This window comes from Microcebus murinus, chromosome 2 (genome assembly GCF_040939455.1).
Source record: "Microcebus murinus isolate Inina chromosome 2, M.murinus_Inina_mat1.0, whole genome shotgun sequence".
Taxonomy (NCBI): Eukaryota; Metazoa; Chordata; class Mammalia; order Primates; family Cheirogaleidae; genus Microcebus; species Microcebus murinus.
In genome coordinates, this window is record NC_134105.1 from 52166203 (window position 1) to 52193739 (window position 27537).

The following is a 27537-nucleotide window of genomic DNA, read 5'->3' on the forward strand; positions in this document are numbered from 1 at the left end:
GTCATCAGAGGGGGCCATTTAGCAAAATATTGCCCTCCATCTCCTGCTATCCTATAACTGAAGAAGAGATAAATATAGAAATTACAGATTCTCAAGATAAAGTTGAAAAATACCACAGACGTTGTATCTTACAGGATGCAATTCAGGACCATTCACAGGGGGAAAGATAAGAGGGCCAGGCACGGTGGTGCACACCTGTAGTCCCAGCCACTCAGGAGGCTGAGGAGGGAGGATCACAGTGAGGCCAGGAGTTGAAGGCTGTAGTGCCCAATGATTGTATCTGTAATAGCCACTGTCCTCCAGCCTGGGCAACATAGGGAGACTTTGTCTCTGAAAAAAGAAACAATAATTGTTTTAAGAAAGATAAGAGGGAGCAAGTTGGTCGACATGCCTTGTGATAGTGGTAAATGGGGCTCAGTAGACTGGGATGAACTCTTTAATGAACTCTCCTCTCAAAAGCAGACCAAGGCACGCCGCAGCCCCACCAACCTGTGCCTTTTGGACTTTAGCTTTTAATGAGAATATCCTTCCTCTACACAGATACACATACCCCACATTTAAATGTCACTCAAGCAATTTGTTTTGATTTAGTTTTCATTAGCCAGGTTTACTGGGGTGGGAATATGTGGGAGGTGAGGGTGGTGGTTAATTATTTTTGTACTTTTAGTCTATGTAGCAAGAATGATTCATCTTCATAATAGCTATCAATTTCTTTTTGTTACAGAGGTTCACCAGATAGAGATGGAATTGTAAGTATTTAAATGACCATTTTTAGTGAGTTTGCACTTCAATATATGCTATGTCTAAATTTCTTATAGCCCTGTTATTATTTTTGTTTTCCTGTAGGGAAAAAAATAGCTTGGATGACTTTTCTTCAGACCTCTCACTGTTGTAATTTTCTATAGTGATTGCATGGGACATAAATGTAGTCTTGGTCAAGTTAGACTTATTTATTGCATTCACCTAAAGCCCTGCCCCAGCGTACGCAAGCAAACTAGCCGTCAAGATGGGGCGTCAGGAGCCAGAGAGTTCATGCAGAGGCTGCTACCATCAACTGTTATTTCATTTCCAATTTAATGATGTAGAAGCTCATTATGTGAGAATGTTTTTTGCCAACAGAGGCCACAAAGTCATAATGGAGCTGAGATCCAATAAAATTGAAAGAAACTTTTCCCCTGTAGTAGTTTGTGCTGCAGATACATTTTCTATATTAAATTCAAAACTAGGGAATGGTCTTAAAACCACTTATGCCTGAATTTACAGTCTGGAGGAGGAAAATGTGTCCACTGGGTTTAGATTTAACCGTAATTCTGAGTCCTTGCTGGCCACCAGAATTCTTGCTTTTTAAAGAAGTCTGTGGCGCACAGGCTTAGATTTATGTGAGTTGCACTTCTGGGAGTCTGCATCAACTTCTGAAATGACTTCCTTCAAATCTAAATCAGATTCCTATTCAGAAGGTTCAAAAGAACAGCTGTTACTGAAAAAAAAAAAATGGACTCACATTAGGCTCATTGGGCTGGAGTGGGAACTAAAATAAACCTGGTGGTTAAAAACAGTTTTTAAATCACCCTTTATACTATTATACCTAAATTGGTGTGTTAATTGCAGTGATAGAAAGAGTTTTTCTCCCACATTTGACTCAAGGTTTTTAGTTTTGGGGTGCTTTTTGCGTTCATGTGGTTCTCACCGTGAAATGTTAAGAAAATAGATTGAAATTGATCAGACATTGGGTAACACTATAATCAAGGCTCTATTCAGCAGGGGAAAAAAAAGACCCAGAAGACTCAGCTTCTCCTCACCTCTTGCTTCTGGCTCAGAGCCCTCTCGTTAACTCTGTCTCAGGTACTCTCCACTTCCATGTCTTTTCTTTGCTTCTGGCTTGGTCCCCTCCCTGGGTCCTCTCATCCCCTTCCATTCTGAACTTTGCCAGGCTCTGTTAGCTACTCTGCTTTCTATCCTTGCCGCTCCCAAACTGGCTTGCTATTTCTTGCTTCTCTCCCTCTGCCACTCTCAGTCGTGCCCCCCCCCCTTTTTTTTCTCCAAACCTCCACTCATTGTCTCTGAGGTCCCGTTGCTACCTCCTCACGATTTTCTGCCCTTCTGGGCAGCACCAGAAATCGCTGGTAGAACATGCACCCGGGTACCTGGTGCAGCAGCTGGCATCTAGCAGGCGACTATGAGTATGTGCTGCATTAATGAACCCCGCAGTCATCCTGAGGACTCATCCACCCCAGGTCAGGGCTGCATGCCCAAGTTCCCCAAGTCCTCCTTGGTCTCCACCAATCCAAGTCACACAAAGTTACTTATTAGCACTTAATTAGAAATGCCATAAATATCACTCGTCATGATTTTTAGGAAAGAGGAATTATTTCATTGCAATTTCTCGGGAAATAACACAGACCTGTTCCAGAAAAGCCTACATTCAAAATAAATGCATTTTCTCAGGAATAAGGTGTACAACTTCACAGGTAATTGAAAATTATTAGCCAGCAGCTAGTGGAAATATACGGTTTCATTAATGTGGGTCCACTCACTACAGGTGGTGGTGCACCTACGTAATGCTTATAAACTTCTTGGTAAACACAGGGGCTGCACAAGAGCTTAAATGTACTGGTGCTTATTTCATTTTAGTTTCTCAAAATCCAACAAAGCCCATCTCTGGTGACAATGCTTTTGGGGTTTAGTCTCTAGCGGCTTCATGGCAAGGCTGCATGTGAAGGTGGGCTTGCCTTGCTCCCCACTGGCTGAATGTCCCCATCCCTGGCAGAACCATCTCTCATGGTGTCCGAGACCTCAAGTAGCTGTGTGTGACAATGCGCCCTAACCCAGACACAAACTCTAATCTGTGCAGGGTACACTAACTTTTTCCTAAGCAGTTCCAGTTTCCCTCCACTCATTGACCAGGGTCCTAGTCCTTGCTGTAAAGAGATCTTTTCAGCTTATTCTGAACAAATGTTCAGGGAGGGGCACAGATTTGGAGCTGTCAGCTGTGTGTGCTGTATGGAGTGGTGACGCCCAGAATGACTTTGTTGCAAGGGAAAATATGGCGGAGCTAAACTTCGCATACTTAGATTAGAGATACAACCGTTTTAATTCAGTTTCTTCTTGTGTGTCCTTGTGTCTGTTCTCTACTTGTAAATTAAGTGCTGACTGAATGAGGAGTAGATCCACATAGTCCCTAGTGCCTGGGATGTACCTACCTCCTTCTCCCTTTTTTTCCTGGGCTAGCCAAGCTGGCCTGCTGAATAGAGCCTCATTATGGGCCCCAAAGTCCACTCTCTGCTCGAGGAGCCCTGCCACGATTGGTAGGCCGTACAATTTGGCCTAGAAATGGTTTCTTCTATCGTATGTTTGCTGACTCCATGTGATTCTTTATATGTGTCTTGAAGAACAAACAGATCCTTTAACAACTTTTTTCTACATGAACACAATCAATTCCAGCAGCCCAGCCCACATGAACCACCCTACAATAGCAAAGCAGAGTGTGCGCGTGAAGGAGGAAAAAAAGTTTCGGTAAGGAAACAGATTTTAGTTTAAACATTTCCAAGGGGTTGTAGAAACAGTGAGTAAAATCCCGATTTAAAATCTGGAATACACAGTGCCTTTTATGTACTCCATTTATGGAGACTCGTAGGTGTTTCCAAATTACTTCTCGAATACCTGGGGCCAATTTGTAGATCAACCATACAGATTTTACGTATTGATGTCCAAACATACTTTTAAAGAGTGAGCAGGCATAAAAGATGGGTGCTTCCTTGTCTTAGACAAAAGAAGGATTCAGATTTTTAAAAGAATCTGCTATCTATAAAGAAGGCTCTGGCTGTCATATAAACAACACCATGCAAATTGAGTGGTCATTTGTTAGGATAAGCGCTATCTCAGTAACACCGGGAACTTGGCAGGAACTCAGTCTGTGGGAACCGGTGTACTTGACCAAAGGATGTCAGGTCAGAGATGCTGATCCAGCTCAGACTATGCGGTAACCATGGCTGTGTTGTGCAACATGGTACCAGCAGTGGCTGTTTAGTTAAGATTTAGTACCTCAGTCACACTTGCCACATTTCAAGCTCTACCATACTGGACAGCACACGGACAGAGCATGGCCATCTTCACAGGCAGTTCGATTGCACAGTGCTGTTCTTCTATAGGGTTATTTACACAATGAGTCAGGTCTACCTCAGTGGTGAAAAATACTTAGTCAGTACATTATATATCTTTAATACTTCTCCCCCAAAAATCACTACTTGGCTATGAGCTAAGTAGTGGAAAGTAGGAGCATTCACAATTGAAATTGAGGATTTTGATGAAATGCGTAATTGAACATAATTGTTACTACATTTATTTATTTAGCTCAACATGTTATCTGAGAACAGATAAGCCTGACTTAAGTAAAATACCTATTAAGACAAGATTAACATCACTGTGAGGCTCAATTTTCTTTAAATAACAATCATATTCAATTTATAAAAGTTACTTATGTTAAGTATAGAATTTTAGAAAATACAGAAAAGGGAGAAGTGAAAGAATATATATTACTCCAATTCCAAAAGAGAAATCACTGTTTATTTGTTGGTAAATAACTTACATTGCTTTCACTGTCAAGCCTAGTTTCTAAGTGGTGTTGCCCTACTTACATTCTCCCTTGCTGCTTCTTCAAAGTTTCCCACCTGAAAATCAATAGAGTCCTTATCTTCACTGTCACCACTACAGTGAGCTGCACCTTACTCAAGGGTTAACACGTGAGAATTGTTTTTTCTTGAGCTTTTGCCAGAAGGATCCTATCCAGGCTCTGGCTTAGCTTTAACTTGATAATTTTCACTTGTGAAACCAAAGCTATTGTAAGAATTCGCTGGTATGAATGAATCCAAATTCCTCTAAGAAAGGTATCCGTGTGTGTGTGTGTGTGTGTGTGTGTGTGTGTGTGTGTGTGTGTGTGTGTTTTGAATATCTGCTTGTTATGATTTGTTGTTTGTTTCTAGTATTTGTTTTTAAAATGTTCCTATTTTACGAGAAAATTTATTTTATAGGTTTTTCTTTCCCTTTATCTCAATCTTCCTTTGATTTTCATAGAAACTGGGAAATTTTCACTCAGCCCAGATCTCAAAATTCAAGAACTTTTTAAATCTACAATGTTAAATATATGTTGTCAGGAAGGAAAAAAAATGTATACATACAAACATATATATATATATAAAATTCATTCAGCTGAACATATAAACTATCTCAGTTTTAAAGGGCTTTAGTTACAGAGATGAGATTGTCATGTAATTTACCTAACCTCTGGCTTTTAGATAACCATCCTAGATCACAAAATTCATGAGTTTATTTCTCTAGAATCAACTTAGTCTGTCTGATTTCCTATTATTACAAATTAAATTTCTATATTAAACTTGTTTATTATATATGCTTTCTAAGAAGGAGTTGGAGCATTTTGCCAAGAAGTCATATACAAACAGATCGGTAAAGTAGGAATTAAAAGAGAAAGCAAATTATGATAAAAAGAAAATAGGAACTATGTTCATTCCTAGGTGATAGAAGAATTTTTATTAAGTGATACATTATTTAATGTACCATGTTCTCAGCAGTAGCCTCATAAAGTGTACTTGTATAGAGTTGATGTGTCAGGTTTTTAAAAAGACCTTTTCCAAAGTAGAAAGAATATCACTGAAGCATTAATTCAATGAAGGCAATTCTATGAGAAGATGAAGATGTAGTCTGAGGGCAAATAATCTTAGTTGGGAACAGGGCATAGAGGAAGGTGGGCACAGGCCTCATTTTCTGGGGTGCTGGTGTGTGAAGGCATGACAGATTTCTCGTATGTGTAAATTCTGGTGCAATGGTAGTGTATAGGAAGGGAGGGGGTGTGAACACATTAACTATTCCTTGTGCACTATTTGCCCTTGCTAAATCACTGCTAGTTATTAGAATGCCCAGTCAACATTCAGTGTTAATCCATGATGATGTTTATTCTGGGTTATCTAGTGATCCTATATGCAGACATGAAAAGCTTACTTCTCCATCTATTTGTAAGACTGGGTTCTAGCTGTTTACACTGTAGTTCAAGTGGCCTTTATTTGTGATTGCAGAATTAGAGGTCCTGTCCTCAAGCCTCATACATCACCATTTGATATGTGTTGTTCTGCGATCTGCTATCGCTCAGTGACATACCATTGCTCGATGTGCTAAATACAAGAATGTCATTGGATGGACCCTCCGTTACCAACCTGATTTGTGTTTTCTTCCTTTGCTCCCCAAAAGTAGAGAATCTTAGCAATTTCTATTTCGTGATGCCACATCCTTGTTCAATGCTTGTGGATGTATGTCATGGTTGTACTGGGTGAAAAAATAAAACTTTCAATTAGTCAAAAGAGAGTAACGTTGAGATCCAGTCAACTTGCAAGGATGTGTGCTCACGAAGAATAGATCACATGGATGACAGAAACCCACCATTAATCCTCAAATTCTATTTTAATAATTTCATAAGAAAAGCCATTTGAAAAATTATCAACATTATTTTTTAATAACTACGAGCTAAATTAACTAATTTTGAGCTGACTTTCTTTATATTTTACCAGAGGGTTGATTAGAAAAAAAAAATTGATTTAGTGTTAGAAATGCTAAAAGAGTAGTTAATGACTTGAACGAGTACTCTGGATATGTTAGAACTAATTGTATATAAGAGCAGCATGGAAATCAAAGTGTTTCCACTTAATATATATGTGTGTGGTTATATCCCCTGAAGGTATAGATGATTAAATTATAATGTAGGTGCCGCTAATTCTTCAGTAATTGAGTAAAATTTGAACAGCTAGTTGTTAATCTCCCTATGCCTCCGTATCCTACAGTCTTTTGTGAAATAAGTATGCAGCCCTTTTGTGCTGTGTCACGGCAGCTAGTTGACCATTCAGTAATTCTGATGTGGCTTCTTCTTAGGCTGCTCTATTGTGTCTTTCCAGGGCTGGATTTTGGTAGCTTTTTCTTGCTAAATGCAAATAGAGTTAAGTGTTCTTTGTTCCTTTTGTTGTTGTTGTTGTTGTTGTTCCAGTGTTTCCCTTCTAAATTTATTTTCAAATTTGTTACAGAAGAAAAGCAATGGGGCACCAAATGGATTTTATGCAGAAATTGATTGGGAAAGATATGTGAGTATCCAGAAGATTGTTTTTCTCTATTAACTATTACACAACTTAAAAATGAGTTGAAGCATTCTTATAATAGGATGTAGAAATAAGCGAAACACTCCCCATCTTGTTAGGAAATGCCTGGCACATTTAGGATGGTACAGAGATGAAGAGCAGTAGAGTCTGTCAGACCCAGGATTGCTGTTGGATTTCTAGTCATATAGAACATGTAGAACATACTCACATCGAAGGTCACTTCTATTGCATAGTAAGTGCTCAAATTCACCATCCCTACAAAATGCCTTTGCTCTTATCCTTTAGGTGACTCTTCTTGCTCAAGCCCCCCTTTCCTAAAAGTTAAGCTTGTTGTTAAAGCTTTTGCCTATTTGCTAATAAGAATTTTTATAATAAATGATACTACCATTTATTGAATACTATTTGTCATTCATAATATTAAATGCTATTAAATTCATAAAAGGTAAATAATACATTGTCTGCATTTTAGAGAAAACTGTGGCTTGGAAAGGCTAAATTGTTCATGCTTCCCACCCTAACACTCCAAAACATGTCACCCTGCCAACTTACTACCTGGTCCTCTCTTACATTCCTTACAAGTGAATATAATATATCTTATATCTTATATTTCCCAGGATTGAGATATTTTGATATTTTTAGCAGTTCAATTCCCTAGAACATATGTCCACGAATTGTTCACAAATAATGTTATAAGGGAAGCTATCAGACATTTTAAAAGGGTGGTTACTTTTCCCAACATTAATTATTTTTTTACCTAGAAAGACCCTGTTATATTTTGTGGGATTCTATAATACACAAGAATGGGATAGTCTCAGCAAACAGGAAATATGCTGATTAAAATACCAAATTACTCATCAAATTCTAGACACTGCCTCTTACCTAGCACAAAAACTCTAACCTCTAGTACTATACCTGGTCAACATGCTTAAATGAAGCATAACTTCCCTCAAATTTATTTAGTCCAAAAAACTAATCACATCACAGAGGCATTGCTATGATCACTATGCATTAGAAACCAATTTCTCTAAGTCACAAGAAGGTTCTATTCTTCCTAGATTCTACCATCTGGACTCTGGCAGGGAAGGCCTCAGGGAGGATGAGACTTTTAAGCAAAGACCTAATGTTTACACATTAAATAGTAAAGTCACTAGTAACTAAGGAGGTCACTAGTAATCTCTGATAAGTACAGGTTAACTGCCTGAACATTTGGGGGAAGTGAATTGCAGGCCGGGGGAACATCACCGATGAGAACCCTGAAATGAGACAGTGGCACCCACATCACAAAAGTCAACTATGGGAAGGAGAGCATGTGGCCGAGGGGACCACGGGAAGAGAGTCACAGGCATGAGGCTAGAGAGAGGGACAGAAGCCAGACTTCCAGGCCTTGGTGACTATACAGAGGTGCTTAGCTTTTATACTAAGTGCAGTAGGAAGCCAGGGACAGGTTTTTAGCAGGGAAGTGACCTCAATACCCTTGCATTTAAAAAGAAAGAAAGAAAGAAAGAAAGAAAGAAAGAAAGAAAGAAAGAAAGAAAGAAAGAAAGAAAGAAAGAAAGAAAGAAAGAAAGAAAGAAAGAAAGAAAAGTAACTCTGTAGTACTGAAGAAGAGCAAAAGGAAGACTATAATAGATGCTCAAAAAATGATGGTTTTCCAGAAAGGAGAATATTGCATGAGCTCTCTTACATGCAGAATGTAAAAAATAAATAAATAAAAGTGGAATGAAGAGAAACAACATAGAACGATAGTTACCAGAGGCAGGGAGGGGGAGGAAATGGGAGAAGTAGGTCAAAGGGTACAAATTTGCAGTGAGGAAATGTGAATAAATCTAGATGTTTAATGTGCAGCCTGGGGACTATACTTACTAATATCATATTGTGGACTGAAAATTTGCTAACAGAATACATTTTAGGTGCTCTTATCACACACACACACACACACACACACACACACACACACACACACGGGTAACTATGGAAGGTCACAGAAATGTAAACTTGCCTGTAGTAATCAGTAATGAGTTCCACAGTAGTGATCGTTTCACTACGTACATGTATATCAAATCATCAGGTTTAAGTGATCCTATGCAAGAGAATTAACTGCCCACAGACACCGACAGGCCCTTGAAAATGTCCAGTGATGTAACAGTTTCATGTCATTCACTTCATTCCACTTATCTGACCATTTCGAATTCTCTGTCAGAAGTTTTTGGCTCTGACACAAAATCTCAGGTGCCTTTTTGAGCCAAGCAGGTGACATAGATACATGGAGTCCAACGGCCACAAACTCAGGATTCCAGCCCAGGACCAGTGTAAGGAGAGCACAACTACTCAGCTGTGGCTGCCTTAAATATTAAAAAAAATGAATTTTTCAAAAATGATCACTTTTTCCATGATGTCTTCTCTCTCCATGGCCATGGTATTTTTATTGCTTCAGTGACTCCTAAAACCCTCTCCAACTATGTCCCCTCCCACTGCCAGGCCTAAAACCTTGACTTCAACAGGGCGACCTTTGAACTCGTCATCTTCCTGCTCTCTAGGGCATAGGAGACAGTCTCAAAATGCCTGGGTTTAAGGCCTACGTCTGGCATTTGCTGGGCGTGTTTCCTTGTGAAATGGCATCTGATTTCTCTTAGTTTCTCCTAAATAATGGGACAATTAAATGGGATAATTCTTTCCATATATGGCTACTATGTGGTTCAGAGAGACAAAGTGTGGGTCACAATACTTAATGTATAATAGGAACTCAAATTATGATCATACTAATCCCAGCAATACAAGCTGCCTTTTATCTTTCCAGCTTTTTCCCCAAAAAACTTTACTTGTCCACTGTTAGGATTAGTTCAGCTTGAAGTCCCAGCGCTTTCCCAGGATTTGAGAGTAGAAACATTGGTGTCTTCTTGAACCCTTCCTCTCCTTTTTCTCCTATAACTGTATCTATTACCAAGAACCAGCAATCGATCCTTTCAGATGTCCTCGATTCATCCCACCCCACCAACAATAACTCAATCCATGTTCTTAACACACCTTGCCTGAATTAATGCACGCATTCTGAATTAGTTTTCCTTCCTCCGGTTTCCTCTGCCCCCAGGCTCTCCTGGAACATACCTCCAGAACACCTTAAGGTTCTGCTTTCAGTATGTCCCACCCTAACTGAGAAGCTGCAGCAGCTACAGCAAGTCCACACTCTTCCCCTAGCCTGTTGGCCACCCTTGGTGCTACTTCCCCATCCCCCACTGGGCTGCTCCCCTCCAGTCCTGTTATCTTTGCGGTAGCCCCTGCCTTTCCCCACCTGAAACAAGTCCATCCTGCCTGGTGTCTGAGTGAGGGCTCCTCCCCGCCACCCACCAGGGGCTCCCACTCTGCTTTCTCCTATTTGAACTGAAAGGTCCGTGCAGACCTCCCTGATTCCTTTTCTTTGAACTCCTTTCTAACAATAGAGTTTTGTGGTTTTTGTTTTTGTTTCTAATTTTTGCCTCCCGGAAATACATTTCAATTTCCCTGAGGACAGATGATTTGCATTTTATATCCCCTATGTTGCTTAGTACAGTCCTTGGCTTACAGGAAATGCATGCTATATTCTCTTTGAAGGCTTTCTTTCATATTCAGTTAATTCCTTGTTTATTTTCCCAGTTGGAGGACTCTGCAAGTATCCTTGCATAAACATCTAAACATATTGCTCAGCATTTGCTTCCAAAAATTAAAATCTTAGTCTCCTAAGAGACTTGTCTATATCCTTAAATAGAAGACTCCAAAAGGAAAATGTGTAATTTTTTTGATCATTGTCAGCATAATAATTGCTTAACGTGCACTTGTATTTTATAGAACTCACCTGAGCTGGATGAAGAAGGCTACAGTATCAGACCCGAGGAACCCGGCTATATCCTTTCTTTATTTTTTTATTGTAATTTTTACATTCACTCTCAGAAAACAGTTAAGATTAACTCAAGTTTTATGAAGGTGATGAAATAATCTCACTTTCCCAAGTCCTGTTATTCCTAATATTAGAATAAACAGTGTAGAGAACAGCCTGATCCCTAATGAGCAGGCATTTTGCCTTAATCTATTCATAGAAAAGAGAAAAATGTGCTGAAAAACAGTTGTGCAAATTGTGGGTACCGGGCTGTCTGCTAAAACTTGATATGACGATGTCATTTATAGTGACTGGAAAACAGCCCTTACTGTCCTCTCCCCGCAGTTCATCTCTGGACAAAGCATGTCACACCCTGAAGCATTTAAAACTCATCACTAATTGTCCTGAAAGCAGCCTTCTTCTCTCTGTAGATGAAGAAGCTCACTGTGCTTGTTTGTGTGTGTGCTGAGTGAGACACCACAAATGGCCAACTGCAGCAAAAACATAGGACATTGTCACCTCTGCTTCTTGAAATTCACCATCCTGGACCATGTTCTGAGAAAGGTGAATAAATCCTAACCCTTTCATGTTTCGTTTTTGTTCGTTTCGCCTAGATTTTCTGCCATCTAAGGATGCTTTTTGCTGTCTCCATGCGCAATGGCTTTTGTCTCTTACTTGTCATTGTCTCCCAGTGGAAGAAAGAGTTATGTATCTTTAACTGTGTTCTACCTACCAAAGGAAAGCACTTTTATTCTTCGAGTGAATCAGAAGAGGAAGAAGAATCACACAAGAAATTTAATATCAAGATTAAACCGTTGCAATCTAAAGACATTCTTAAGAATGCTGCAACTGTCGATGAACTGAAGGCATCAATAGGCAACATTGCACTTTCCCCATCACCAGTGGTGAGTGGCTTTTTAATGTTAAGCTTTGTTTATGTTATGTTCTGTCAATCAGAAACTCCTTAAATTGCAAGCTGCATGTGGTCACCATTTTATGAACTCTATAAACCTCAAACAGCTCATTCTACCTTGAGAAAGTTTCACTCATTTTATACTGCAGCTCTCGTGCTTTTCAAAATGGTAAAAATGCATGGAACCACATTTTCTTTTGATTTATTTTCCTGCAAGCAGTTTAAAAAGAAAGAAAATAAATAAAAACATTATCCAGACATATTTCTGAAGCAGACTTAGCAATTAAAAACAACATGCAGTTCACAGATTTACTAACAGTGATTTTTTTAAAAAAACATCTGAGTTTCTTTTTTTATGATATATCACATAAAAAATACATGAAAAGAAAACCAAGGAAATTGCTTTAAAATCTTTTTACATTGCTGTGCTCCAAAAAAAGTAATCAAAATCATAGTATAAATAGATATTAAAATTAATATTTTTCATTATATTTTATTATTGAGTTGTGTTAAATACTCTCATCTTTAAGGCACCTCAAATACAGGTATTGCCCTATTTATATTATTCAAATAGGTGTTTTTCCACAATTTGTGCTTCCTTTCCCCAATTTCCATTTACTAAATTTCTTTAGTTGCTGAATTCTGAGTTCCAACATTTACAATGTTTTCTCATGGTGTTTGATAAATGCCACTATTGTTTTCTAAAAATAGCTATGAAGAGCAGATGAAGGCTCTCAAACTAGCAGCTAATATGTTCTTGTCATCTTCTTTAGAGAGATATAATCTCCCTATAGTATTCCCCTTGGACAGAGTAGTTAATAAATGCCGAACCATTTTCGAGATGCTTCCAGAAATCTCAACCAACCTTTCTAAAGGAGTTGCAATCACCCATCCTTTGAGAATAAACTTTAGCCTGCCTAGGATGAATAAAGTCTGTACTGATACCTTCTTTAGTGCTTATAATGGCTTTTATCACTATAGTTGGTGACAATTAAAATGATTTCTAAGAATAACTAACCACAGCAGATGATATTTCAGGTAATTTTGAATGAATGATATACTCACTTGCTAGCCTAAGATGTTTTCCTGAAAAGGGAGGAATGAAATATATTACTTTTCTCTCCTTTCTGCAGCGGAAGATACAAATCTTCAACTCACATATATATTGGCCTAAGAGTTCTAATAACTTCATTTCTCAGTTGGCATCTTTCAAATCATTTTTCACTTACTGAATCACTTTTTAAACTAAAACTCTATTTAAATGCATGAAACCAGTTTATAGCCATTCTGTGCAGTTTATTTTATTCGCTTCTCTAAGTTTACTCTCTGTATAATAAACTTAGTGGACATTTGGAAGCTACCTGGGGTAAGTTAAAAAAGTCAAGTGCAGAAGATTAAATGAATTTATGTGAAAGCAAACTTGCTGGAACAATCCAGAAACATAGTAGATATTTGCTGAAAGTTAGTGAAATCCAGGCAAGAAGAGGTCCCCCTCAATCAGAAAGAAAGCATGTATGCCTAAGTCATCTGGTAGCTATTTCTCCATCCAGATACTTTACCGAGGGTACAACAAGAAAAGCGGTTGTTTACTTTGAGCTCTTCTCAACATCTGCCTGTAAGGTAATATGTTGACAAAAATCTTAGGGGAAGCAGAATGAAAACTAGGTGGAGATACCCAGAGAAAGTATCCTCAGGGTTCTGCTGATTCTGCAGCAGTGCCACACACCGAGGGACACCCAGCGCTGCCTCTCACCCCCCATACTTCCAGTTTGTTCCCCATACTGTGAGAACCTGCCTCTTTTATTACTATGATTCCCAAATATTTGTAATTTTTGATGTTTTGTATAGGAGAGTAGGCTGTTATTACTACTTTAGAGAAAGGTGAGCATGTTTCTGGATGTACATAAGTATAAAGAGCCATTTGTTAACAGAGAACACATGACATATGTAGTACTTTATCTACAGAACGAGATGAGTAAACATAACCTTCTAAAATCCAGTTGGTGCCATGATAAAAATGGCAATGATTTGAACAACTGTAGTTATTTTCAGCCAAACAAGCAGACATTTATATATCTACACTTTCTACAGGTACTAACACCAGTTAATGATATATCAGAATATTTCATTCAGGCTGTGGTGGTTCTTATGCTACAAAAGCATCCATCATTACATTCACAGGAATAGGGATATTTGAAATGATAAATTATTCATAACAATGGCTTACATTGGACTTCTGATTTCTTTTTTTTTTTAAGTTTTTAAGATAAAGTTGTTTACTTATTCTTTTCACCCATCTGTGAATAGATATCCATGCATTATAATTGATTTTGATGTCTTTTATCATGAATTGGCTTTATTTTACTTGAGTAGTTTCCCTGTATAGATTAGGTAGTCAAATTAATAAATGAATGAAATGAAATAGAATCAATGAATCATGTATCTATATGTATATTCAGTATAAACCTATCTGAAAATTACTCCTCAAAAACAAAACTTCAGCAACATTGGGGTTTTAATTGCCAGCAAAAAATACTACAGTATATTAGACAAATAAACATAATTTTAGTCCAGATCTTGCCTTAGCCCTTGATTTTTGTATAGAAATAAAATATAATATAGACCAGGACAAGGCAGAGCATCAGAAAAGAAGAAGGGATAATGCAAAAGTTAACTTACTGGAAAAAGAATGCTAATCCCTATTCTCATCATGTTGTAGTCTTCTGATAAGATACAATGCTTACAGGGCAAAGAACAAACATTACCCAAGTTTGAGTTGTTGATTTGGCATCTATATAAGTTAGAATATTGGTTGAGCTATTTTAACAGAGACCAAAATAATAAAGGCTTAACCAAAATAGGTGGTTTATTTTTCTCGCATACAAAAGTCAAAGCTGATAGGCAGTCCAGAGGCACTAGAACCCTACCCCAGGGGTCACTCAAAAACCCAGAAATTTTCTGCATTATTGCTCCACCTTTTTTAGGGGGTTGCTGCTGCCTTAGCACCAGCAAGCACCTCCATGTTTCAGCCTTGAGATTAAAGAAAGAAAAGAAAGAAAGAAAGAAAGAAAGAAAGAAAGAAAGAAAGAAAGAAGGAAGGAAGGAAGGAAGGAAGGAAGGAAGGAAGGAAGGAAGGAAGGAAGGAAGGAAGGAAGGAAGGAAGGAAGGAAGGAAAAGAAAGAAAGAAAAAATGAAAAGCAAGTGGCTTACTTCACGAGTTTAACCCAGAAGTTCCACACATCACTACTACTCAGATCTTATTGGTCATGATTTAGTCACAGGAGCACATTAGTTGCAAGGGAGTCTGGGAAATGTAGTCTTTTGCTGGATAGACATGTAGCCAGCTAAAATTCAGGATTCTGTTACTAAAAGACAAAGGAAAAAAGTGACTATCAGTGGATGTTGACAGTTTCTGCCACTATGTTTTAAATAATCTCAGATTATTTCAGAGAGTTCATTAGGAAATGGGATTTTTCACCATTTGTCTTAAAAATTATTCCTAGAATCTATTGAATCCAGAAAGGTCCCTTTAAAAAAATGTATAAATATCAATTTATAAATACTAGTGCTGCTATGCTGCATACTATCTAACAGCAGGATGAACAGAAACAAATTTCAGTAAATTATCGACTTGTTTGGTTGATACATATCCCTCCAACAATAACAGTGCTCCCTCCGTCTCACAAAAGTTCACTGCTTTTTGATGCAGCCTGTTTCATGAAAGTCTTTCTTTTATTAAACCAAATATGTAACTTCGGTTCTTGGTTGTAGCTGTGCTCTTTAGGGGATGAACAAAGGACAAGGCCCCTTCTTTTGCCCATGGGTTTTCCAAGAAGCAGACTGACTCCAACTACAAGTTAAGTGTGCAAGATGTGCAAGCTTGAGTGTGCAAGCCTGAGTGTGCAGGCCTGAATGACCTCAGGCTTGACATTTGTGGGAAGAGGGAGAAGTTGAGCTCTGCACGTCCAACAACAGTCTGAGCTGATCCCAGGGGAACTCTGGAGCTAGCATGAGCCTCCAGAGTTATCGTAAGTTTGGCTCAGATCAATAGCATTTATGCTGCTATAGTAACCAGTACCTCAGTATAGGCCACACCAGGAAGGGGCAGGACCTCAGGTGAGGTGGCTCTCTGCAGCTGAAGCAGACCCTGAAATGTCATCAGCTGAAGGCTGAAGTCAAGGCTGAAGGCTGAAATGTCAACAGCTAAAGTCACTAGTGCTCCCAGCAGCTGGCACAAGAAACCCTCCTGAAGGGAAGGTTGCATGGCACATTCCAGTGTTCACCACAAATCCCCTGTACCTGACATAGGGCTTTATATAGCACTGCCACTCAATAAATGCTGGGAGTGAGTGAGTGAACAAACAGGCAAATGAAACTAGGCCAAGGACAGAGCACTGGGGCATGTCACCACACTCCAGTTTTTCCTCCATCGATGGATAACACACTTCAGCCTCCTTTGTTCACCACACAATGATTCACCTAATTATGTCCTCATGCGGGACACAGATTTTCATTTTGTTCAAACTAGCGATGGACACCTTATTAAACACATTGCTGAATTTGAGAGACCTGGAATGTCTTATAGCCTTGCCCAGATCTGCCAGACCAGAGATCCTATCAGAGACAGTGATGGGTTTGGTTTGCCCTGTTTCTTTGGGTGGGCACCTAGGCTTACCACCTTCTTTTCCAAGTGCTTTCTGGCCATCTGTTTAAATCTTCTGTTCTAGAAATGTGTGTTAATAGGACAGAGCTGTGTAGTAACAGAAAGCGTATAGCATGTGGATTCAGGCAGGCCTCGGTCTGGGTCCCAGGCCTGGCTCCACCACTTTCTACTTGTGTAACCTCAGACAAACCGTATTACTGCTCCAAACCTCTGTTTTCTCCCCTGCAAAATAAGGATAAGAATAGTCCTTTAGAAATTTTTTTGCAAATCCATGTAACAGTACCTGATGTGTAATTGGTATGCTGCAATTGTCCATTTCTTCATCAGTAGAGTATTTATTTATTTATTTTTAGATAGAGTCTCGCTGTGTTGCCCAGGCTAGCGTGCCCTGGCATCAGCCTATTTCACAGCAACCTCAAACTCCTGGGCTCAAGCAATCCTGCTGCCTCAGCCTCCCAAGTAGCTGGAACTATAGGCATGCACCACCATGCCTGGCTAATTTTTTCTATATATTTTTAATTGGCCAATTAATTTCTATCTATTTTTAGTAGAGACGGGGTCTCGCTCTTGCTCAGGCTGGTCTCGAACTCCTGACCTCAAGCCATCCTCCCGCTTCGGACTCCCAGAGTGCTACTAGGATTACAGGTGTGAGCCACCACACCCAGCCTGTTTTTAATCTGACTTTTTCTCCTTTTTTGAGAGTCATGCTCTGCTTTCCCATTTCTAGTCTTCTGACCTAAGAGCGTACTGTGTTTTCACGTCCTGGATTTTAATGTATCTGCATCTCAGGATTAAATTCAGTTAAAGGGGCTTGGGGTTCTCTTGCCTTGGACTTTAATTCTGAACCAAATCTGATCCACCTTTTAAAGGAACTACTTTTAAGTCAGTTTTCTCATACTGGAAATTTGTGATTGATTTTTCTTCAAACACAAATAGACACTTGTACTTACCCCCTTGAGGAACTGAGGTATAGTGGGGAAAGTGACAACCCCTGAACTCAGCCTCTTGCTAGTAGTACTGCTTAGGCAAGGTACTTAATTAAACCCAATGGATTCTCGGTTTCTTTATTTCTAAAGTGGGGATAACGGGCCGGGCGTGGTGGCTCACGCCTGTAATCCTAGCACTTTAGGAGGCCGAGGCGGGCGGATTGCTCAAGGTCAGGAGTTCGAAACCAGCCTGAGCGAGACCCCGTCTCTACCAAAAATAGAAATAAATTAATTGACCAACTAAAAATATATATATACAAAAAATTAGCCGGGCATGGTGGCGCATGCCTGTAGTCCCAGCTACTTGGGAGGCTGAGGCAGTAGGATCGCTGAGCCCTGGAGATTGAGGTTGCTGTGAGCTAGGCTGACGCCACGGCACTCACTCTAGCCTGGGCAACAAAGTGAGACTCTGTCTCAAAAAAAAAAAAATAAAATAAAATAAAAAATAAAAAAATAAAGTGGGGATAACAAATATCTCCTTTACAGAGTGATTGTTGTGATGTCCATCTCTTGCTGTTAGGACAGTGCAAAGCCCACTCCCTGTAAGGGAGGAGATAGGGAGGTATGAGATGAATAGTTCTGCTGTTTGCTTCCTTTTTACCACACTCCTACATTGAAGGTGGAAGCAAACCAACATTACATCATCCAAGAAATGGTTTTGTCCTTAAAAAGTAAAACTATTTTCTGAAGAGAACTAAATAAAATAATGAGTGTAAGATTGAACTGTAAGGGAATATGCCTTTACAGAAAAACAACAAAGCCAGAATTCAACAACAATTGAATTGAATTGAACATAATTTCCTTTAAGGTAATACGAAGGAAATGGAAATAGACACTTATTCTAATGATGTCACAATTGCTCAACCAAGTGGGCTCTACCTCTTCTTAGCTGATGTTCTTGGGCATGTTACAAGACCTTTGCCTTCCTTTCCTCATGTGTAGATGGCGATAACTCCCAAACCTATTTCACAGGGCTATTCTGAGGGCTAAATTAGTTAATATATAGAAAGTACTCATAATAGATATGACATTAAAGGATCAGTTCTTCATGAAATGATATAGATATGTCATAGATATGACATAGATATGTCATAAATATGACATTAAAGGATCATCTCAGTGTTAGAATTGTCTGCACAGCTTAGGATAGATTTTTAAGAATAAAGGATCATCTCAGTGTTAGAATTGTCTGCACAGCTTAGGGTACATTTTTAAGAATATCATTTAATAGTTAAAAATCAGGTAACTCAAATAGTCAAAAGTCATTTTAGAGTCAAGATTCGTAATTAATTACTCTAAGCATCATACTGGGAAAATGTGTTAATAAAATTTTTGTGTTAGTAACTGGTCTTGAATGTAATTCCAGAAGCATTTCTCTGTTGTTTTGAGTAAGAGCAACATCCCCTGAATAAGTAGGGTGCTTCTTCAGGAGAATGTACTGAGGCTAACATTCACAATAGCACACTGTACTGCACATGCCCCACCAAATGTGTTTCATGAAGAACTGGCTTTGCATCTTACTCCCCCTTCAAATCATTTCACCAAATATTTGTTAAGCACCCTCCATGTAGCAGGCAATGAAAGCTAATATCAGAGTTATTGAGCAGAGAGTCTGTCTAACCTTCTTACTAATACTCTGCTTACAAATTTATCATAAAACAACATCTAGCAGCACACAGAAGCTGATATTCCCCTTGTGGTCCAAACCCTTGCCTGCCTTCTCTTCAGTTTCCTGATTGAAGATGTGGTCTTTTCAGCTTCCCCTTTGACCTCCGTTTCAGGGTCTCCTGGATTGCTCACTCTTCCAGGGTCTCCAATGTGGACATCTCCATTCCTTCTAGAACCCACATGGAGTGCTATCTCTGACACATCTGTAGCCATGAGTTGGTCTCACTAGGTACTTTGAAACCTTTAGCTCCAGTAGCTTTCCTGGAAGTGAGAAGATAAATGCTGTGCTTTAATTGGTGCTATAATCTTTCTCTTTTCTCATGGACTGCCACTGATTCCTTTATTTTTGTTCTGTGAGCCAAAAACCCCTGCTGGCTTACCTTGAGAAGTTCTGTTTTAACAATAAGCTTTAGTACCATACTGATTAAGAAATTGTGTTCTAGAGTAGGTCAGAACTAAGTTAGCATTCTGGCGCTGCACTTGTTATCCATGTGATCCTTAGCAAGTTACTTAACTCTTTAAGCTTCAGTCAAGGCTTAATCAAATGTAAAATGAGGTTAATATACTTACTACCCAAACATCGAGAAAGAAGGAATCCTCCCCAACTCATTCTATGAGCCAGTATCACCTTGATACCAAAGCCAGGAAAGAACACAACAAAAAGAAGAAAATTATAGACCAATATCCCTTATGAATATAGATGCAAAAATTCTCAATAAAATTCTAGCAAACCAAATTCAGCAGCACATCAAAATAATAATATAATAGTAATCCACCATAACCAAGTGGGCTTCATCCCAGGAATGCAAGGATGATTCAACATACATAAATCCATAAATGTGATTCACCACATAAACAGAAGCAAAAACAAAGATCATATGATCCTCTCAATAGATGCAGAAAAAGCATTCGACGAAATTCAGCACCATTTTATGATAAAAATCCTTAGCAAAATAGGCATAGATGGAACATATCTCAAAATTATAAAAGTGATATATGACAAAACCACAGCAAACATCATACTGAATGGAGAAAAGCTGAAAACATTCCTACAAGACAAAAATGTCCACTGTCACCACTTCTATTCAACATAGTACTGGAAGTCATAGCCAGAGTAATCAGGCAAGAGAAGGAAATTAACGGTATCCAAATGGGGTGAGAGAAAGTCAAACTATCACTCTGTGCTGATGATATGATCTTATATCTAGAAAACCCCAAAGATTCTGCCAAGAGACTCCTGGAATTGATAAATAAATTCAGCAAAGTCTAAGGCTACAAAAATCAATGTACACAAATCAGTAGCATTTCTACACACCAACAACAGTCTAGTGGAGAATCAAATCAAAGATTCAATATATTTCACAATAGCTACAAAAAAATAAAATACCTACGGATATATTTAACCAAGGAGGTGAAAGATATCTACATCTGAAAGATATCTGAATCACTGCAGAAGGAAATTACAGATGATGTAAACAAATGGAAAATTAAATTAAAAAGCTTCTTCACAACCAAGCAAACAATCAACAGAGCTATTAGACAACTTACAGAATGGGAGAAAATATTTGCATGCTATACATCTGATAAAGACCTAATAACCAGAATCTACAAAAAACTCAAGCAAATCAGTAAGAAAAAAAATCAAACACCCCATTAAAAATTGGTCAAAAGACATGAACAGAAGCTTTTCAAAAGAAGATAGACTAATGGCAAATAAACATATGAAAAAATGCTCAATGTCACTAATCATCACAGAAATGCAAATCAAAACCACAATGAAATATCACCTAACCCCAGTGAGAAACTTTTATCAAAAAGTTACCAAACAATAAATACTGGCACAGATATGGAGAGAAAGGAATACTTATGCACTTTTGGTGGGACAGCAAACTAGTGCAACCTCTATGGAAAATAGTATGGAGATTCCTCAAAGAACTAAAAGTAGACCAAACATTTGATCCAGCAATCCTACTACTGAGTGTTTACCCAAAGGAAAAAAGTCATTTTTTTCAAAAAGACACTTGCACCAGGAATGTTTATTATAGCACAATTCACAATTATAAAGATGTGGAATCAACCCAAGTGCCTATCAATTCATTAGTGGATTAATAAAATGTGGTATATGTATACCATAGAGTACTACTCAGCCATAAAAAATGAATTAATAACCTTTTTAACAATCTAGATGGAACTGGAGACCATCTTCCTAAGTATCACAAGAATGAAAAACAAACACCATATGTACCCACTATTAAATTGGAACTAATAGATCAGCACTCATGTGCACAGATGGAAATAAAATTCAACAGAAATCATGCAGGTGGGAGGGAGGAACAGAGCATGAGTGGAATCATACTTAACGGGTACAATGTACACTATCAGGGTGATAGGCACACTTATAACTTTAACTCAGCAGTACAAAAGCAATCCATGTAACCAAATCATTTGCACTCCCATAATATTCTGAAATAACAACAAAAACAAAAAAAGCAAAGGAAACAACAACAAAAACAAAATAATAATACTACCCACCTCATAGAATCCTCATAAGAATTAAAGAACTAATGCATATAAAGTGCTTAGTACTTTGTAAGTAAATTTATGTGAAGCCCAAAGGAAGTGTTTTGTAAAGATAACTAGTATTTATCAGAACAACTATAGAGTGTCTCATGGAGACTACTCAAAATCATCCTTTAAGGTCACAGATTACCTTGAGACCTTGTCATGGCCATGGTATTGGTGGTGGCAGCTGCAAACATGTGGGTGCTAACTCCATGTCAGATGCTTCATGTACATTAACTCATTTATCCTCCTAACAACCCTGTGAGATAGGTAGCATACTATTATTATCCCCACTTTACAGAGGAGGAAATTGAAGCATTGAGAAATTAATTAACTCATCTGAGGTGTCATAGCTAGTAAGTGAAATTGCTGGGATTTAAACCCAGAAATTCCAGTTTCTAATTCAGAACTCTTAACCACTGTATTATACTCCTTTTGATTGATGAAAGCTATTGGATCTCTTTCTAAGAAAAAAAAAAGCACATTAGCAAAATCCAAAACATTTTGCATACAATTTCTGATTATTCTCAAACACTTTGAAGGCTACTGATGGATGCTCAAACAGCCCATGATCCCAGCTCAGACCCACCTCATGGGCTTTCTTCCCACTGAGTCAATCTACAAACCCTCCCTTCTCTGGTACTCAGATGTCATGCCACGTGACAAGAGAGCAAGGCTGAGCTGACACCTTGCCAAGTCAGGCTTGAGTGCTGCTCTGTCACATGTGGTTTCTAATTTATTATAATTCTCTCATTATATATTCAGACTTCATGCACTTTTGTTTCAAATGTTAAGGAATGACACCTCATTTTTATATGACTCATATATTTCAGTTCACCTAATGAATCAACCAATGAACAAGTACATTTTACATCAATAGTACATTAGAATAATGTTTTACATTTCATAAATGCCTAGTCATGATCAAAAGGATGAGATGAGCAACAGCACTATTAAACAAGCAGGGAGATGGTGATGGCCCCATTCTACAGAGAAACCAACACAGAAAGATCAAGAGACTGTTGAATTTTCGAGGACTGGGACCCAAACTTCATCATCTACCTCCTTTCTGCCTAGTTAAAAACACAATGTTTTCTTATCTACAAGGTCAGGGCCTATGATTCAGTTATCTTTAAGATCCCTCTCAGCTAATACTCTGCCATGTATTCTGGCCTAATCGGCTCCGTGGGAAGCCCTCTGTTTTAGAGACAGTTTGGGTATATAACAAGAAAACCAAGAAAGAGAACATTTCCTTTGAAGCACAAAGGTTAAGTAGGAAGAACAACAGGCTTTTTTGAGTCTGTATCTTATTATCTGTGTACCCATGAGCAAGTTCCTTAATTCTGAGCCTCAGATCCTAGGTCTGTAAAATGAGAAAAAATAGTATCTACCTTCTTGGGGTTGGTGTCGGAATGACATGAGATAATGTAAAATACCCAGTTTGGTTCCTAACACCCAGAAGAGACTCCATTAAGTATTGGTTCCCTTTGCAGCTTCACTTTCCTTTCCCTTAAGTTCAGAGATTTATGGGAGGCGGAAGGAAAATAAAAATAGCAAGGGAGGACTTGAGCAAAGTGAAGGAAAAGAGGGCTGATGGAAATGATGTGAAGAGTAGGAGTTGACCTATCCTGGCATGTAGGCTAGTGCCTCCTCCCCTTTCCCTGTAAAATCCAGTGGTACAAGGAATCAAAGAACTTGACATTGAGTTATGAAGGAGCAATGAGGTTTGCAATCCATACTCTGTTTAACCAAAAAATATGAGGAGGGGGAGACAGCTTTGAACTGGAGACAGTCTGGTGTTGTTTGCCTGTTCCAGGTGGCCCGCCCACCTTCCCACACCCAAATTAGCCTGCTAGAGAGCAAAATCCATGAATCTGCTGCTGCTTGGTAACACCACCCCCTTTCCTGTCCTCACTCTGGCAGAAGGTTCAGCACCCCATTGAGTTCAGTAAAAACAAAGAGTCATCAGTGGGGGAGCAGAGCTCCAGTCTCTTACCCGCCCACCCAGCATCCTCTGCTGGTGGAAACACTGCACAGTGCATGGAGAGGCTAAAGACTGCATGCGTTTTAGTGCTAAGTGCTCAGCCCAGACCTCACGTGGTGCACAGAGGTGGAAGGCAGAGGCCAGGCTTCAGTTCTACTCATCAGGGACGGCCTCAAAGGGCAAGTGTGATTTGGGTTGGTCCAGCCTGGTTACCAAACCTGGGGCATGTAAGCCACCACACTCCACCCCAAGTCCTCAGTAGACATTGCCACTAGATCCCAGATGTAGTCTGAGAAACACCCTATAGACAGAGCTGCAGCCTGCCAGACCAAAATCAGAAGTTAGCACATGAGATAAATCTTTTTTTTTTTCAGACCTCATAGAGAAGAATAGACATGGGTTAAAAACTGAAATATAGACACACATAATTAGCCTAGGCCTATACCATGGTCAGAATCATCAATATCACTGTCTTCCACCTCCACACCTTGTCCCACTGGAAGGCCTTCAAGGGCAATAACAGGCATGGAGCTGTCATCTCCTGTGATAATACTGCCTTCTTTTAGAATACCTCCTGAAGGATCTGCCTGAATTTTTTTTTTAATAAGTAGAAGTAGTATACTCTAAAATAACAATAAAAAGTATAGTATAGTAAATACACAAATCAGTAACATAGTCGTTTATTATCATTGCCAAGTAATATGTCCTGTATATCACTGTATGTGCTATACTTTTATATGACTATCAGTGCAGTGAGTTTGTTTTCACCATCATCTCCACAAACATGTCAGTAAAGCATTGTGTTGCGACGTCACTAGGTGACAAGAATTTTCGGCTCCATCACAATCTCATTGGACCACCTTCGTCTATGCAGTCTATCGTTGACCTAAAAGTCAATATGCAGTGCGTGACTGTATTTATTATTTATTGTGTGTCTCCTTCCCCGACTCCCAAAAGTAAGCTCATTGGAGCTTTTTTGCTATTTCTGTTGTTCATTAATGTGCCTAAAATAGTGTCTGATATCTATTAGGTGCTTGATAAATATCTGCTAATGGATTAATAAATAAATCATCCTTTTGCTCCTTGTGAATACCTGACTAGTCATAAGTAACTGATAGAAAGTGATTATTTTATAACAGAATCCCATTAGTTAAAATATAAAGATTTAGAATACAGCCACCCTATTTTTGAGGTTAAATGATTACAAGAAAAGGCTTACAGATTAGACCTGACTTTTTATGTCTTGATTCCATTCTATGATGCTTGATGCCAAAATTCCCGTGGCAGCTTAATTCCTTGTTCAGCTGTGAAGCGGGCTGGGATGCACTCAGAGCACAAAGCCTCTATGTAAGGGGTCATCGTAACTCTGGTGTATGCTTTCTCCATTCACCTCTATTAGCTTCGGCTCTGGGTCTTAAACAGAATGCAGTTTTAAGTGTTGCTGATTTCTAGCCCCTCGTGCAAAAATGTAGGCTCCATCAAAACCTAACTTGGATGAACCAGATCGGAATAATAACAGCCAGAGACATTCTCCATCCGTAGAGGGCAGGGGTCTATGGATTCCTTGGAAAGCTGTTGCTCATAAGGACGAGCTGCATTTCAGCAGGGCTTGCAGGTCAGGAATTGTTTTCTTAGGCCATGGGATGGGAAAATGCCTGCACTCATCGCCCATTCAATGGTTATATTTTAGGTCCATGATTTTGTCTAGTCCCAAAATTCACTTACTCTATTTCTACATATTTACAGGTAAGCCCAGAGATATACATATCTCTTTCCCAGTTCTCTTGTTTATCTTTTCCATAATTAAAAATCAACTCTGATGCTATTAGCTTGCTTTAAATCAAGAAATATCTTTGTTTTCCCTTAAAGAGAATTGTCATGTTTTGTGTTTGTTTTCACTTTTGTTTTTAATATCCTAAAGGATCCTGTAAGCTAAGAGGCCATAGCCTAGGTGTCGGTAGCTGCTAACAAAGCAAAACATGCTGAGCAAAGATGGTTTAATACATTATGTAGCTGGAGATGGGAAGGCATGGGCAGGAGGGGAGGGGTAGCCTTTATCATTTGTGTGTTGATGTTTATTCTTCTGATGTTAATTAAACAAAATTCATTTACTTGTAGAAAAGGCTAAGAAATTCACCTTATAATTAGAGTTTTATCCCAAGGACTGAAAGCATGCCTAGAAACATAAGCTCACTCTCTGAGAAGTTCATTCTTTGAGACCTGCTATGTTAGACTGGCATGATCTATTTAATTCTTTCCATTAGAGACATCCAAAATTTTCCAGGCTGTGTGATCTGTGAGCATTTAGCTACATTGTTTTTAGATCCCAGTGCTGACGAGGCCCTGAACATGGGTTCAATCTGTTTAGGGGACTTGGGCTGTGCCAAGAGCCCCACGTTGCCCTGGTTCTCTAGAGTTAGACTATCTGGGATCCTGTCCTGGTTCTGCTCCTTGGTTTTGACCTTAGAGATCCTCTAAGAGCCTCCTTTCCCTCATCAGCAAATTAGAGATAATAATAACACCAGCGACATAAGGTAATGCAATAGTAAGTTCTCACGAAATGTTGGCTGTCAGTATCATCCTTGTCTTTTAATCTTCACTACAATCCTACAAAGTAGCCATTAACCCTGCTTTACAAATTATTGAATTAAAGCACAGTGTAACTTGCTCAAAGGCAGCCGGAAAATAAGGAGTTGAACTAATTGGAATATATAAAAGCTCATGCTCGTCCTTCCACCTTGACAACCTCCTGAAAGCGATTTGATTTTAACTCAAAAATTCTTTCTGTCTGTATATTGAGAACCTAGATCTCATGAATGCCATTTGTATTTCTCTGTGCTCCTTAGCATGGGTCTGGATCTGAAAGTGTCACCAAGGATGGGACCCCTCTCTCTTGGCCCTTAGCTATTCTGAAGCATTAGTATTTGCCATAGGAGAAAATTCCACCCTGGAGATCTGATCACATAATGCACACTAACATTTGTACAAAGCGGTGCCACTTCCTTAGAACCTCAGTAAAATGGGTTAGCACCTGAGGGCACTAATGGGCAGAGAAAGTAACAGTTAAGTGGCAGCTAAGTGAAATATTTATAGGACGGGGCACATGGCTTGGGCCATATACAAGACAGCCTTATTTCAGAGAGCGATTCCTCTTTCCCTATTGCAAAAGATGCTGTGCTTCAAATATTTGCATAATGTTTCAATAGTTCCCCCAAAAGATAATTCCTAATCATGTTGTGTGTGCCTACTCTATGCCTCACACTATGTTTGGGGCTCGAGAGAGTCCATTCATAGCCATTACCGTGAGCCAATAGTCGAGTAGAGATCTCTAAATGATACAGAACAAAATAAGAACTGCAAAAATGTCCTAGCGATGCATACCTTTGTTTTCCCTGAGGCTAATAGATGTCAGGCACATCGAAAGGCTTTCAATATTTATTTGTTTGTTTATTATTGTGAACAAAAGGAGCGAGCTGCAATCCAACAAGACAAGGGAACAATTTATTCTAACTGGGAAGCTTGGAAAAGGTGTCACGGAAGAAATGTTACTGACCTTGAGGAACGAGTAAGATTTCGGTTGCGGGAGAGGGAGGAGCCATCGAAGGCTGAAGAAGTGGCATGGGCAGAAGGCAGGGGGTGTGTCTGTGTGTGCGTGTGGCACATCCAAGGGCTACAAGGAGACTCCGCAGCTAACTGCAAGCTTCATAGAAAGACAAGAGCGGAATGAGGGCAGGAAGGTGAGCTGGGGCCCATCATG

The 27537-nt window shown here is 39.1% G+C and overlaps 1 protein-coding gene across 20 annotated transcripts in view; it reads left to right on the forward strand.

Moving 5' to 3' along the window:
- SGIP1 (SH3GL interacting endocytic adaptor 1) overlaps positions 1 to 27537 on the forward strand; it is a 195237-nt gene that overhangs the window by 84568 nt on the left and 83132 nt on the right. For 7 of the 20 annotated variants that reach the window (XM_075999126.1, XM_075999124.1, XM_075999127.1 and 4 more), the window contains 5 exons: positions 725 to 749; positions 1759 to 1842; positions 7083 to 7139; positions 10977 to 11031; positions 11734 to 11909. In XM_075999126.1, coding sequence (XP_075855241.1) covers positions 725 to 749; positions 1759 to 1842; positions 7083 to 7139; positions 10977 to 11031; positions 11734 to 11909 — 397 coding nt within the window. Of the gene's footprint in view, positions 1 to 724; positions 750 to 1758; positions 1843 to 3441; positions 3514 to 7082; positions 7140 to 10976; positions 11032 to 11733; positions 11910 to 27537 lie in introns of all 20 variants that reach the window. The other 13 variants (XM_012767173.2, XM_075999135.1, XM_075999169.1 and 10 more) reach the window with 2 other exon arrangements.